The 16,135-nt window shown below is 36.4% G+C and overlaps 2 protein-coding genes across 3 annotated transcripts in view; one reads left to right on the top strand and one right to left on the bottom strand.

Moving 5' to 3' along the window:
• Positions 1–879, bottom strand: part of atg5 (ATG5 autophagy related 5 homolog (S. cerevisiae)) — a 45,368-nt gene extending 44,489 nt beyond the window's left edge. Inside the window, exons 1-2 of one of the 2 annotated variants that reach the window (XM_005455165.4) lie at positions 616–879; positions 20–178 (exon numbers count right to left, since the gene is read on the bottom strand). In XM_005455165.4, coding sequence (XP_005455222.1) covers positions 20–127 — 108 coding nt within the window. In that variant the 5' untranslated portion in view covers positions 128–178; positions 616–879. The remainder of the gene's footprint in view (positions 1–19; positions 179–615) is intronic. The other variant, XM_003450274.5, reaches the window with a different exon arrangement.
• Positions 880–919: 40 nt separating this feature from the next.
• Positions 920–4,530, top strand: dctn3 (dynactin 3 (p22)). Its single transcript, XM_003450275.4, has 7 exons — positions 920–1,111; positions 2,416–2,500; positions 2,998–3,084; positions 3,249–3,332; positions 3,546–3,604; positions 3,688–3,747; positions 3,978–4,530. Exons 1-7 carry the CDS (start codon positions 1,010–1,012, stop codon positions 4,062–4,064), a joined length of 564 nt encoding a protein of 187 aa, XP_003450323.1. The 5' UTR covers positions 920–1,009; the 3' UTR covers positions 4,065–4,530.
• The last annotated feature ends 11,605 nt before the right edge of the window (positions 4,531–16,135 follow it).

The raw sequence follows: 16,135 nt of genomic DNA, 5'->3' as shown, positions 1-16,135 counted from the left end.
TGAGAATAACTGTACTTACATAATAAGCCTCGGCTTCTCTCTCAGTAACCTCATCCTGGTTCAGAGTGAAGCAGGTGGGTATCCGGCCGAACCAAACGTCTCTCAACACGTCCTTGTCATCTGCCATGCTGCTGCTCCCAGTGGCACATAAAGAATGAATTCCCCAAACAGATGCCTGCTTCCGAAGAGAGAAAACCGTCCTACTGTCAGCAAAAGATCGGAGCATGGCTAACAAGCAAACACTGACAAAACTTTCAGCATCACAAACGCTGAACCTCAGTTCAATAACCAGTGCAAGTTAAGCTAGCACCACGTTGACGCACTTTAGGTTTGAGTAACTTGGATATCTCTTAAGTAAATTGCCAGTGAAGTTATTACTAGGTTACAGTTCAGTGATAGGTAGCGACCTATCTCTTAGACTTCCAAAAGAACTCCAAAACTGTCAAACTACGCAGCTGTAGACCAAAAACTGATGTTAGCTCGAGGGCTAAGTAGGCTAACTTACCCAATGGAAACATAATAAAGAAATGTTTAAAGTCCAATTACAAAGGTACTGATAATATTTCCCACAGACAGAAATTCTTACTCTATGAGAAGGAGATGGGGAAGCCTTACTTTTTAGTCGATGTTCTGTAGATATATTGAATGGAAAAAGGGCCTATGTTGTCATTCCCCTGCTGACACCGGAAAAACAGCTAAAATATCCCGTTTACCGCAAAACAGCGACCACTGGCGACAGCTATCTTTACTAAATCAACTACAGAGACATACCAAATGATCTGCAATTTTACATTGAAAAAGACACTAAAATTTTAAAAACAAATATTAAATGCTTAAAGTATTTTAAAGCGTTGTAGGTTTTGCATCCACCCCCCACCAAATAGCTGAGTGGTAAAGAGAACCGGGGGCGACGCATCATCAGTACGCGACGGCCCTTCTGAACTACGTAGCTCTCCTCCGCCTGTTTGGGATCTGTTGTGTTCATCAAGAGCAATCGGCAGCTCCGGGAATGGATAAAACAACGGAGATGGATAACCTGGAAATGCGTCTCCGGGCGCTAGAGAGTCGTATATATGGCGAGAGAAAAAACAAGAGTGGAAAACCTGTAAAGGTTCGCTTATATTATGTATATCTGTATATGTGCTAGTTGTTAGCCTTGCGGAGCTAACGGTGGTTGTGAGTAAACGCCCTTTTTTAATTTACACTAGAATGTCGGCAGAAGTTGTTTTAGTTGTTCAATTTAGTTTAGTACAAATATGAGAAATTTATTTTCCTGCCCATCAAGAAGCAATTCATTTATTTTTATAACTGTTGGTTATTTAGCTTTCATCTGTTTACATTAAAAAGCTGTACGTTGTAACCTGGTTTTTGTGGATCTGTACTTTTGTGTCTGTTCAAGTTAAGCATAATCAATACAATAGTCTGACACGGTTAAACGAAGAAACTTCGGCTAGCTAGTGATGAGATGCTTTTTGAGGCGAGGGGACTCAGCAGGGTATCATGTGATCTGGAAAAAACACTGGCTTACAAAGAGGCATTGAAGGTGGTTTGTTTTCCACTAGATTTTGTAATTCCAAAGGTGGAGATAGTGTTACAGTGTGCTGTTAGGCTTAATATAGTTTACATTCAAAGATTTAAGAGTATTATTGCCATCTCAACACATGAGGTAGCATAAGAGGGAACGAAACTAAGGAATGAGGTTCCTGTAAGACAGCACTACAACAAGCTAAACGACAAAAACAGTAATACGATTTAAAATGCTCTCTAAATTTAGGAAAACAAAAGGTAGTATGTACCTCTACTGGAGAGAGGAAGAATGAAAGTCATAAGAAGCAAGACAGAATGCATGTATGTGAATAAGGAGACAGGTGTCATATGGAAGAGCAGGGGTAGTGAAGGTGGATGAATTTAAATACCCGTGGTTTAGCCATCCAAAGTAACAGACATTGCACAAGAGAGGTGAAGAAGAGAATGCCTGGTTTTTCTGGTCCTGATGCTGCACAGCCTGTGACATGTGATGTAATACTGCTTTCCAATGGTCATCTGTGGAGACCATTATCCAATATGTACTGCAAAAAGCCAAATAAGACCTTAAATGTAGTATGGGAATATACAGAATATACAGACAGCATATATTTAGCCTGCATCGTGCTAATTCTCACATTTCTTTTAGGATAATAAGATTCCAGTCCTCATAAGCATGAGTAGAAAAGATTTGTTTTAAAATGCCATTATGTTTTGTTGGTACCTTCTGTATCTCCCAATGTCATATAAACTTGACTCTTGTATGTATTTTATGTGTTAGCATACTCCCCCATACCACACCACCAAAAAACAAAAAGCAACAACAACAACAACAACAACAACAAAAAACCTTGCTATCAGGATGATAACCACTAACTTTTTCCCTTGCAGTGTGCAGACTCATTGGCCAGGATTCAGGCCGGTCTGACCAACACGGCCAATAAGAGAGAACGAGTAAAAATTCTGCACAAGAAGAGTGAGTCACACATTCTGTCAATCTCTCAGCCCCTACACTTTAGATTATTGGCTTGTTGTATTTTTGTGAATATATATTTTTAACATTACTCTAAATTAGCAACTACTTTACACTGATGTGGTTATTCATATTATACACTGATACATACAGTAATTTATTTTTTTTGTTTAGTGTTTCACCTTCATTTCCTTCAAATACTATTTACTCAGTGTAATAAAGTATAGTCAGATACATCGGAAGATGCTGTGTGATAAAGCTGTTTCAAACAGCAGGTGATTTGCATCTTAACCATGAAGATGCATATCACTAATACCTTTATAAACTGATGTGTTTAGTAATGTGGCTACAGAAAATTAAAAACTTGAAAGGGCTCTAAATTTCTGTGACAACCTTTAACTTTCAAGACACCAAAAGTACTTGCAGAATTTTTTTCTTTATTTGGATTTTAGACTGAGTCTATTGAACTTTTAATCATGCTCATTGGTGTTGTGGTGCAGTTGAGGACCTCTTAAAGTACTTGGACCCCGAGTTCACAGACCACATCACTGTGCCTGATGCCATGAAGCTGGAGTTCATCCTTGCAGGTAAGAACTCTTAAAAGTTCAAATGAAAACTAATATTACTGAGGCATACACAGGCATTAACTTTAATGTTGATTCGTATATGTGCAAATTGTATTGGTATTAAATTTATTATATATTGTAAACAAGTAGAAGCTGAATCCATTTCTTGCTCTGTCTCTTTGCAGAGGAGGACTTCTTGCTTTCACAGGCTGCTTTACTGGAACAGGTCAGCAACCTGCAGCCACTGCTGGACAGCACCTACATCAGAGGTGAGTTTCACTTTGTAGGACACATCAATACCCAACAAAACAATGTCTGTTTTGTTGTTTTTAAATTCCTGGCATCATTTTGGAGGGATCTTATGCTTAGTTTTGTTACCTAACTTTAGCCAGGGTTTTCAGCCTGTTTTAAATGGGTGATAGATGTGCCTACTGTAGTATTCCATGTTTTACCTCATCAGGTCTTTGTGTTTTTGTTCACAGATGTACCAGAGCATGCCACCAAGCTGCAGCGCTTGTCACAGATTCACATCAAACAGCAGGTAGACTTTCTTTCTCCATCTACTCCTGTGGGTTTGTCTCTCACTAGGTTTTATGTGTAATTATTATTCTGTTTGTTTTACAGGACCAAAGTGAGGCTCAGTCACAGGAAGTTAAGAAGCTTTTTGAAGAATACAACAAAATGGTACACTTTAATTTTTAAATTCCAATGATAATGAGAACAAAGCCATAAGTATATTCTTAGGGTAAACAAAATGTAATAATCAATAAAAAAAAAATAATTTAAACTTAATTAGCAAACTACCAAAGTTTTATATCTATAGCTACTTTGGTCAGTCATGGAGAAATTGAGAATACACAAGTTGTTGCTGAGATAAAGCTCCACCCACTGACAGCTTACCTTTTGATTGGCAGATGTTCCTGTTGTCCAAGCAGTTCACCCAGTGGGATGAGACCCTGAGAAAGATGGAAGAGGCCAAAGGAATCCGACCAGTGGAATAGTGACTGTCAACATATGTTCAGATGACAAAAGTGGAAAAACGAAAAACACTGCACTGTGGTGGGAGTGTCAGATATGTGAGGCAACGGCATCACCACATTTCTTTTCTTCTTCTTTTTTGTTTTAAAACATTTAATTTATTTGAATCAGGTGATATAACTTTGATAGTCTAACCTGATGTAAGAAATCCTCAAAAGTGTAAGAAACAGTACATTAACAATTCCAGAAATAGTCACTGCAGGTGGTAAAATATTGAAGGCAGGTTTGTCTCCCTGCTAATGCTTGTGGTGCCCGAACATAGTAATACTGTCACTGATATGAACCCAGTCATATAGGAAAAAACTGGGTTTCCTGTAACCGTTTATTTGTGGATAAATTCACTCTTATCACTCAACTTGTAGTTGTTATGCTGTTTATTGTCAGACAAAAGTACTTTACTTGTAATGCATTCCTGTCCTCCTTACTGTAGGCATGTCACAAGACTTAAATTGCTCTTCCCCCAATTCAAAAACACACTAGTTACTTCCCTCTGGATGCTTGTTGACATGACTTGTAAAACCTTAAATTAGTTTCAGTATTTTTTCCAATATTTGGTTTGAACATTTTTAATTATATCTGATTTATCTTACAGCAAATAAATGTTGTTGATAAATAAATATGACTTTTTTTTTTGATATTCAAAAGTGTTGCATGTTGTGTGCATATATGAGTCTTACAACAAAATTTGGATCTGTTTAGGTCTGTTTGTGCATTCTTATAGATGTTTTGTCAGTTTCCAGCAGGTTACTCCATTTTATTTTTCACATTTTCACAGAACAGATGACATTGGAAACTTGGAAAAAATTAACCACATCAAAAAGCAATATAATATTGTCAGTGTATGTTTACTTCAAAACAACACTGAACACCATATTACCTATGTATATTACAAGGTGATGTTGCACAACTGACTGAACAATGACCAATAATTATTTCTTCTGCTGTCTCGTGTAAGGACAGAGTACATCACTTTTCATTTTGTTCGTAACAGCTCAAAGAAAAGGTGAGACTTTTTTCCCTAGTTAAAAATTGCGCAGCATAAATGAAGTCACGTAATCGAAGTCATAGTAAACTCTGTCATCTCTGCTATCTACAGTACAGTATATAGAGAGACGAGACGATGGGGCTCCAGTTCCATTCAGTGTAAAAGAACAACAATAAATATAGTAAGAGTAAGAATAAATATAAAGACTGGGCTAAGGGGAGTATATACACTTTGAGGTAAAAGGGTCAATAAACAAAACAAAACAATATACCATAGAAAAAAAAGACACTGAGTTTTGCTGGATCGCTATCAGCCGCTCCCTGCTCATGGCACCAAAGTTTTTTGGGTTTTTTAATATGTTGCTTGCTTTTGATTTGAACACAACTGTTCCATTTGCCTGGGGCACTTGCGTAATTGGTGCTTTGCAATGTAGCAAAAAAACAGGGACATCAGCATGGACTCTTGGACTCACTATCAATTTTAAGCAAGTTTAAAATATTAGTAAAGCCTGACAAATTGTTGAAGTTTCCTTCAACCATTATTAGTTTAGCAATTTTTTTTTAGCAAGTTTTTCTGTTTGTGTGATCTACAGATAAAGGAAGAGTTCAGTAACTGTTCAGAATAACTATAAGCCTTGAATCTACCTTTATAGCTAAACTTGACCACTACACCCCAAAACTAATGGCTTTAGTTCATCAAGAGGATGAGCTAAAGGAGTGAGAATCAGGCAGATCACTGAGGTATGAATATTATTTAGACTGGCTATTTGTTGGTGATGACCCACAGCACAATACAGTTGAAATACACAGGGAAGTAGCCATCCGCTGCCTTGTTGCATAGCTTGGAGAGAAGGAAGAAGACTTTTCATGGAGTTTGGTGTAAGTAATCCAGCATTTGAACAAAAATTAAATCCACACTGATCATAGTGTGGATTTACACAGTTGTCATATTACTCTAAACATGGCTTGAACATGAACTGTTGTACCGTTGTATTATATTGAAATCTCTGATTATTCAATTTGAATTATTCTTAGCCACAGTAATAGGTCATCCAACTAATTAGGTTGCTTTTGTAGGTAACTTTGTAATATTTGCAATTCAAATGCATTCCAACTGAATCGAGATTTGCAAATGTGAAAAGGGTTGACCACATTTGCAAGCAGCTTATTCCGTTAGTATTTTTTTACAAGGCACTGCAGGCATGACATTATGATTGGGGCCTGAGTCCCCCTAATGTTTTGATCCTAGAATTGCTCCAGAATCAACATGTGAAATCTGGAAAATACTGTCAATATTCCTGTAAGATCTCTCTGAAGGGACAGTTGGAGGATATGCCTTTGTGTTTCCCAATTGAGTGTATAACCTTTAGAGAATGTTCCCTTAAGGTTTTGTGAAAGTTAGTTGTCTATAACCTCCAGACAACCTTCATGGTAAACATCACAGAACGTGTAACCTTAAGCAAATGTTCGTTTGCTGGAAAGTGAGCCACCTTCGTGATATCCCACAGAAAAGCAAGATGTAAGTTAACCCTGAAGTTACCTGGATAATACAAAATCCTCTTTTGTAGTACAGGCCTCAGATAGTTTCTTTATTATATACAATGCAAAACTCAAGAAAAGGTCTATTTCCATTTGTCCACATAGAAATGTTTTTTCCAGATCATATGGTACACTGCTGAGTCCCCTCGCCACAAGCCTTGATCATGCTGTCCACATCCAAGAGTCTCCTGGGATTGGAATGATGTCAATTTGGTCATGCTAGTGAGTGGAAATGGAACAGTTGTGTTCAAATCAAAAGCAAGCAACATATTAAAAAAACCAAAAAACTTTGGTGCCATGAGCAGGGAGCGGCTGATAGCGATCCAGCAAAACTCAGTGTCTTTTTTTTCTATGGTATATTGTTTTGTTTTGTTTATTGACCCTTTTACCTCAAAGTGTATATACTCCCCTTAGCCCAGTCTTTATATTTATTCTTACTCTTACTATATTTATTGTTGTTCTTTTACACTGAATGGAACTGGAGCCCCATCGTCTCGTCTCTCTATATACTGTACTGTAGATAGCAGAGATGACAGAGTTTACTATGACTTCGATTACGTGACTTCATTTATGCTGCGCAATTTTTAACTAGGGAAAAAAGTCTCACCTTTTCTTTGAGCTGTTACGAACAAAATGAAAAGTGATGTACTCTGTCCTTACACGAGACAGCAGAAGAAATAATTATTGGTCATTGTTCAGTCAGTTGTGCAACATCACCTTGTAATATACATAGGTAATATGGTGTTCAGTGTTGTTTTGAAGTAAACATACACTGACAATATTATATTGCTTTTTGATGTGGTTAATTTTTTCCAAGTTTCCAATGTCATCTGTTCTGTGAAAATGTGAAAAATAAAATGGAGTAACCTGCTGGAAACTGACAAAACATCTATAAGAATGCACAAACAGACCTAAACAGATCCAAATTTTGTTGTAAGACTCATATATGCACACAACATGCAACACTTTTGAATATCAAAAAAAAAGTCATATTTATTTATCAACAACATTTATTTGCTGTAAGATAAATCAGATATAATTAAAATGTTCAAACCAAATATTGGAAAAAAATACTGAAACTAATTTAAGGTTTTACAAGTCATGTCAACAAGCATCCAGAGGGAAGTAACTAGTGTGTTTTTGAATTGGGGGAAGAGCAATTTAAGTCTTGTGACATGCCTACAGTAAGGAGGACAGGAATGCATTACAAGTAAAGTACTTTTGTCTGACAATAAACAGCATAACAACTACAAGTTGAGTGATAAGAGTGAATTTATCCACAAATAAACGGTTACAGGAAACCCAGTTTTTTCCTATATGACTGGGTTCATGTCAGTGACAGTATTACTATGTTCGGGCACCACAAGCATTAGCAGGGAGACAAACCTGCCTTCAATATTTTACCACCTGCAGTGACTATTTCTGGAATTGTTAATGTACTGTTTCTTACACTTTTGAGGATTTCTTACATCAGGTTAGACTATCAAAGTTATATCACCTGATTCAAATAAATTAAATGTTTTAAAACAAAAAAGAAGAAGAAAAGAAATGTGGTGATGCCGTTGCCTCACATATCTGACACTCCCACCACAGTGCAGTGTTTTTCGTTTTTCCACTTTTGTCATCTGAACATATGTTGACAGTCACTATTCCACTGGTCGGATTCCTTTGGCCTCTTCCATCTTTCTCAGGGTCTCATCCCACTGGGTGAACTGCTTGGACAACAGGAACATCTGCCAATCAAAAGGTAAGCTGTCAGTGGGTGGAGCTTTATCTCAGCAACAACTTGTGTATTCTCAATTTCTCCATGACTGACCAAAGTAGCTATAGATATAAAGCTTTGGTAGTTTGCTAATTAAGTTTAAGATGTTTTTGATTGATTATTACATTTTGTTTACCCTAAAATATACTTATGGCTTTGTTCTCATTATCATTGGAATTTAAAAATTAAAGTGTACCATTTTGTTGTGTTCTTCAAAAAGCTTCTTAACTTCCTGTGACTGAGCCTCACTTTGGTCCTGTAAAACAAACAGAATAATAATTACACATAAAACCTAGTGAGAGACAAACCCACAGGAGTAGATGGAGAAAGAAAGAAAGGTCTACCTGCTGTTTGATGTGAATCAATGTTTCCAGATTTCACATGTTGATTCAGGAGCAATTCTAGGATCAAAACATTAGGGGGACTCAGGCCCCAATCACAATGTCATGCCTGCAGTGCCTTGTAAAAAAATACTAACGGAATAAGCTGCTTGCAAATGTGGTCAACCCTTTTCACATTTGCAAATCTCGATTCAGTTGGAATGCATTTGAATTGCAAATATTACAAAGTTACCTACAAAAGCAACCTAATTAGTTGGATGACCTATTACTGTGGCTAAGAATAATTCAAATTGAATAATCAGAGATCTCAATATAATACAACGGTACAACAGTTCATGTTCAAGCCATGTTTATAGTAATATGACAACTGTGTAAATCCACACTATGATCAGTGTGGATTTAATTTTTGTTCAAATGCTGAATTACTTACACCAAACTCCATGAAAAGTCTTCTTCCTTCTCTCCAAGCTATGCAACAAGGCAGCGGATGGCTACTTCCCTGTGTATTTCAACTGTATTGTGCTGTGGGTCATCACCAACAAATAGCCAGTCTAAATAATATTCATACCTCAGTGATCTGCCTGATTCTCACTCCTTTAGCTCATCCTCTTGATGAACTAAAGCCATTAGTTTTGGGGTGTAGTGGTCAAGTTTAGCTATAAAGGTAGATTCAAGGCTTACAGTTATTCTGAACAGTTACTGAACTCTTCCTTTATCTGTAGACCACACAAACAGAAAAACTTGCTAAAAAAAAAATTGCTAAACTAATAATGGTTGAAGGAAACTTCAACAATTTGTCAGGCTTTACTAATATTTTAAACTTGCTTAAAATTGATAGTACAGACAGATAATCCACCACAATAATCATTTAGTATTTTTTTTAATAATAAATGACGTTTATCTATGCACAAATTCTTAGATAAAGTCTTAATTTCAAGAAGATTCCGACAGTATCATCCTGGCATAGACTATGTGAATCATTTTAATAATATTTCACACAACTTGATGTCTTAAAAAGGTAACAACAATGGATACAGCTCTTGAGATCAAAAACAATACCTACTTAAACTTTATCACAATAGTAACCAAAATAATTTACAATGTAATATAATGTATAGCATTTTGCAAGTTTTATAAAGACATAAAATGAGTGACAGACAAAAAAAGAAGCACTCTGCCTATTTTTATCCTTCTCACAGAAAAAAAACTGTGACTGAAATTAGATAGAAGCAGATAGCAAAACATTATTCATGCTTTGTGTGTTATTCATGCTTATGTGATCGTGTTTTGTCACATGAAACTTCATAAGTCTTATCCACTCCTATGCTAAAGTTCAGAACGGCTAAATTACAGTGCTAAATAGTAGCATTACTTATTTTCTCTTGCAGCCATGCATTTAATCAAGTGGTGGTAACAGGTCTGATGAACCACTTTTTAAAGTGTAACCAAATTGGCAAAATATAACATTGGAAGGCAATATCAGAAAATAATAGGAAAATACATTTTTATTGTTGCTGATAATTAGTTTTAGGGATGTGATGATGAAATTTGTATCTAACTCACCCTATGTGTTAATCTCTAGTCTGAAACCTAAACTCCAGGTTAGATTCACCACAAGTTACCAGTGTACTCTGGGAAGAAGTGAACCAAATTTGTAGTACAGTAAACCAAGGGCTAACTCCAGATTTAGATGGATATGGCAAAATTCTACTAAAACTTTCTGTTGACTTTCTATTTAACTCCCTTGTATACAGATTTTTTTCCCTTTTCATTCTACTGTTTTTTATGAACCTCAATATGAAAATGCTTTATACATCAGATATATCACAGCTTGACTGAAGATGATACATTATCTATTACTATTTTGTGACACTGGGAGAAATTCAGCTGATAGAATAAACCATCTTGACTGAATATGACAATTTTCCATGTAATTTTCTAAAACTATGAAACATTTCCTCAGTCCTGGACTTCATTTGTGGATATTTGTTCATTTTCTTTGTCTTATTATTTTACTTGTTTCATTTTGTGGATTGCCATAAAATGTCTAAGTAAGACCCTGAAGGTCTTTCTGATCATTTTCACCACCACACATTAGATGGGAGCATCAAACTTGTTTGTGAAGGCTCATCGGTGTATTTTGTAGAACCGCTTTATTTCTACTTTAGATTTTTTTATATAGTTGTGTTGCTTGGGGAGCTTGACACTCCATTTACTAATAAAATCTAAAACACCAATAAAACACATTTTCTCTTCTTTATTTCATGTAAGACTTCCTGTTAAATGAGTGATACACAGATGCAGGCAGGATTGGAACAACAAACACTGTTACTCGTAAATCCAGTAGGACGTGTGGTTGGAAGTGCTGATGGAACACCCAGATTCTCAACGTGAATCGTCATTAAGGCCTATTTTCTCCAGTATTTCTTTAACATTGATGTTGGGATCATTTTTCGCCTTTCCTTCAAGTTTAGTGCCATGCTTTAAATAAGAGGAAAAATAAAGACCAGTTACATTTTGTGAACAAGCTCTCCATTTAAAACAAATAAATACTTCCTCTCAACAGGCACGTAAAGAAGCTATTGAGTAATGATACTTTTGCATATAAATGAATGTCTGTTAATTTAAGCCATTTGCAAAACAAGTCACTGGTTGGGAGGTAATTCTATCTGCATTTTTTGCTATTCTAGAGCAACATGAGCCAGCTTATTTTCAGGACATTTGTGAATGCCATGAAAACAAAGGCAGTGTAACCCTCTGTCTGTCATGATCTGCAGCTGCAGATCATGTGCTTTTTTAAAGTAAGGACTCAAACACACACAGCATGGACTAGACTTAACAATAAATTAGCGTTTACTGTGGCTGATATCTAACATGAACAAAACAGGAAACCGAAATAAAATGGAGGACTAATCATGAAAAAACTAAACTGGGAAAGCTACAGAAGAGACTTGGAAATACCGTGGAAACATGGAGACACGAGGGAGTGTTAAAAGACACACCGACAAGTGACAGAGAGAGAGAGAGAGAGAGAGAGAGAGAGAGAAAGACAATATATACCCTGAGGGATGACAAGGGAAGTGGAAGAACATTGGGAACACAGCTGGAATGATTAAACATATCAAGACGGGGGGAAGCAAAACTGAATACACTGAACACAGGATGAGAGACTGGCAAAATTAAATAGGAACACTGGGATGAACACAGGCCTGACACTGGGGCAGGGAAAAAATAGACATGGGAACAAGACAGACTTGTGACATGACAGACTCTCACAAGAGACAAAGGCATGAGGCGGACACAAGAGGAACCTCACACACAAGAAACCATAAACTAGAGATACAAATAACTCAGAAACATAGAAAAAAATAAAACCTAAGACTAAACGGTATAGCTTGGACTTAAACCCTTGGACATCATTAACTAGCAATATGTTGTGTAAAATTAAAAAATGTAAAATCATGGCTTTTGTCCTACACATGTAATGAAGAAATGTGCTTGCAAATTAAGTGCCTCCTACCTAAGTGACTTACCTGAATTGAAACTCTCACTCCATAGCGCACATATGTAGCAAGGTGTTCACAGTTGTTTTTCTTGGGTTTATAGGGTCCACAGTCCCTATACTTCTCTTCAATTCGTTTCTTTATTTCATCTTTAGTGCCTACTTTGTACCCCTTAAGATTGTCAAGGTAGTTATCCATGAAAGGTTTTGCTTTCATATCAAGTTTACTGAAAAGACAGTTGGCAATAGGTGCATCTTTGCCTTTTGCTGGACCCATAATCCACTCGCCAACCGTACCTAGAGAATAAATAAACAGAAATACAGTTTGAAATACAAATATGCTGCTGTCAAAAAAATGAGAGATGTAATTTTACTAGGCTACAGTAGCTTTTGAATAGGAGGCATTTCTTGACCAACAGCCATTACATTCCATTAGTTTTGAGGTCTCAGGAGTGAGTTTGTGACAATTGTTGGTTGTATTCATCTTGAGCAACTATGAGGTAACTGTTCCTCTTTATTAACATCTTTGTAATAAAAACTTCTTCAAAGAGCTTTCTCTATGGAGGATAATGACTATAAATATAACAGTTACAATGACAATCACATAGCTTTACTACAACGTGATATTTTACTATGTTGCTCATCAAGGAATTGCCATGTTTTTATTATTAGTAACTGTTTGTAAAGCTGTATTATTTTATATTCAGATCAAATACACTTGCCTTTAAATTCAAATATGTCATGCTCTGGTTTTTTACCCTCAAAAGGTTCATTACCCACATAAATAGCATAATGCTTAAAGAGACCCTTCTTATTAGTGGGTAAACGTTTGATGGCAATTATATCTCCAAAGGTGAACTGTGGATGAAAGAAAGATGTTAGTGGGGATTGTTACAGATTATAGCAACTGTTGTTCTCTTGTTTTTGGTTTGATTTTCTAATGTAATATAAGGACATTATAGACTCAAAGTGACTTAAAATCATAACAGCATTTTTTCTTTACATTTTACATAATAACAGAAGCAAAGAACTCATTTAGTGTGAGATTAAAAACATAATAAAAGTCCTTACGTCCCCATAAGTCTCTATTAGTAGGACCGCCAGCTGAAGAATCACAAGCAGGATCGGTTGCCTCATTTTTTCTGTAATGTGAATATGACAGGATGAACAGAGAAAATATTACAGTTACTCATGCTGAACATGTTGGATAATCAATGAAGTAGTAAAAAACATTTTTGATAATGGCTTTAAAGGTGAAGTGGTTCTATTTAGCCTCACACTTTTTAAAAATAAAGAACAAATAAATAAATAAATTAAGACATAAAACAAGCAAATTCATTAGTAGTAGTTATCATAGAGGAGTATGTCTCGAAATAAATTAATTTTAGATGTCTAACCTTCTTCGGTGTGATGTGGAAGCCTGCTGGAGCAAAATCTGGCATTCCTTTATATATGATTCTGAGAAATACAGCAGAAGATGATATATGCCACATGTGCATATTGACTCATTCAAATGATTTAACTTAAAACATCTATCTACTCACATTCTCGATATACATTGGCTGAGCACTGTTGTGAGGTTTCCACCCACATAGTACCTGATCTCTGGGTCGGGGGTTTTACTAACTGTAGTTCTCTACTACATTTTTAGCTGCCCTTATTGTCCAGTTGGAAGACATCAGTGTGAGTCCTGCAGACATGAAACTAAACAATTTCACTCTGTTTACAAAAAACAAACAAAAACAAAACAACAAAAAACTTATTATATTTTAGTGTTGTGATTTAGTGGCTTATTGTAACGATAACCCATGCTATCATCACAATAATTACCATAAGCATAAGCTAATATAAGCATAGATTATATAACCCCAAGTTTAATTTTCAAGATGCCCTAAAATTTGCAGACTTCTGAATACATAGAAGGAAACAATGATACTGAAAGGGTCAGTCACAGCTGTTACAGGCTTTGCTGATGGAACGTCTGTTTACAATTCTAGGGCGGTGCACATCAATTTATTGCTGTAGCGCAGGTTTTCACAGGGATTTGTGGTAATTATGGTGTAATTTTAATGCAGAAACGTAAATCCAACTTTTGCTTGTAACATTTTTAGTGTTAAAAACCTAAGGTTTAAAACACTGGTGTTTTTCTAGATTATGATTTATGTTCTGATTTTTGAGACATGCTGTTTTGCTTATTATTATTCTAGGTTTCAGTTTGGTTCTGGTCATGAGTTTAGTTTGATGTTAATTCTTCTTTAAGTCTCTGTTGTCCCTGGGTTCCATGTGTTATATTCTTTCAGTCTGCCTCTCAGTGTCAAGTCTGTGTCTTTGTGATGTGTTTCGTGTTTTATTTTGATAGTCCCAGTCTGATGTCAGAGTGTTCAGTTCTACTGCTCTCCTGTCTCGTTAGTCTAATTTCTCCCAGCTGTGTCTCCTGTTTCCCATTCCCTGATTACTCCCCAGTGTATATAAGCCCCGTGTTTTCCTTTGCTCTTTGTCACGTCATTAACGTCTGCTCACCCTCAGATTTTGCTGTGTGTTCCGTTACCTGTTAGTTTATTTCCCCTCAGTGTAGTTAGTCTTCTGTTCAGTCTGCAACCTGCAATAAAGCTGTTTATTTTGAGTTCAACTTTGCCTCAGTGAGTCCTGCATTTTGGGTCCTTCCTCCCTGCCTGCCTGCACACAGTCATGACAAGCTGTGATTAAGTAGGGTGACCAACTGTCCTCTTTTCCCCGGACATGTCCACTTTTCACATTCTGTACGGGGCGTCCGGGGGGATTTTCGAGATGGATGAAAATGTCCGGGTTTTCCTATAGGCCTACAGAGGACCCATATGTGCAACGTCATCCCCAAAATGCTGTGTTGTAAGTGGCATCTTTTCAGACAAACTGCAAAAGAAATTTCCCTCGTACCATCCCAGTCGGAATAAATGGGAGGCGTAGTGCACTGTGTGGCACATAACGTTTGTGTCTAACAAAGGTGCCGGAGATCTTGTTGCTTACATGGACACAGAAAAACATAAAAAAGGCTGTGCGAGGCGAAAATTCATCTAGTAAGTTGACTGAGTTCCTCTTTACACCTGGGAAAAACGAGGATGCTGTTGTTCTGCAGCAGAAGGTGCACTGACATTTCATACTATGAAGCATCACAATAGCTACAGATCCATGGATTGCACTAGTGTGTTGCTAAAAAAAAAAAAAAAAGTTCAGCAGTGCCCGCACCAATACTGAAGCTATTGTCAATGGTGTGATAGTGCTACATTCAGTGGAAGTCACTCTTGAAGCTCTTATTGAAATCCAGTACTGTGGCATTTCTCAGACTTAAGTAACCATGGAACAGGGAAAATATTCCCAATCATACTTTGACTGGAAGAATGGTGGCGTGCAAACAAAATTGAAGTTAGAAACGCCAAATGAGACAGCAGAAACCATTGCACAATACCTCACTGGTACCTCACTATAATTTTTATTATACAGATGAGGCATTATTTCTGTAACATTATTTAATTCCAGAGGTTTTTAAGTTTTGGGGGTTTTTTTGCACTTGTTGACTTGTAAAAGCCTATATGACATTTTCTATTTCACCATTCATTAACCGCACAAAGAAGGCATCTTTTAAATATGTTAAAATTTTCTTTAAACAAACAGTATTATTAAAATTCTTCAAGACTGGGGCAAATGTCCTCTTTTTTTGGGAATCAAAATATGGTCACCCTAGATTAAGTCATTACTTAAATAGCCAGTATATTGTCCACAAATTCTAAGACAAATATGCAGAAAATTCAAAAACCTTTGTAGACTAATAATATTTGAAATATGTATATATGCTGTAAATACTAAACCCGGTAAAATCAGTCAGACTTGCTAAAGTTAAATCATAACGTCTAAAGAAATTGCATCATGTAC

This window comes from Oreochromis niloticus, linkage group LG11 (assembly GCF_001858045.2).
Source record: "Oreochromis niloticus isolate F11D_XX linkage group LG11, O_niloticus_UMD_NMBU, whole genome shotgun sequence".
NCBI lineage: Eukaryota > Metazoa > Chordata > Actinopteri > Cichliformes > Cichlidae > Oreochromis > Oreochromis niloticus.
Note: the sequence above shows the minus strand (reverse complement) of the source record. Positions and strands in the feature narration are given on the sequence as shown.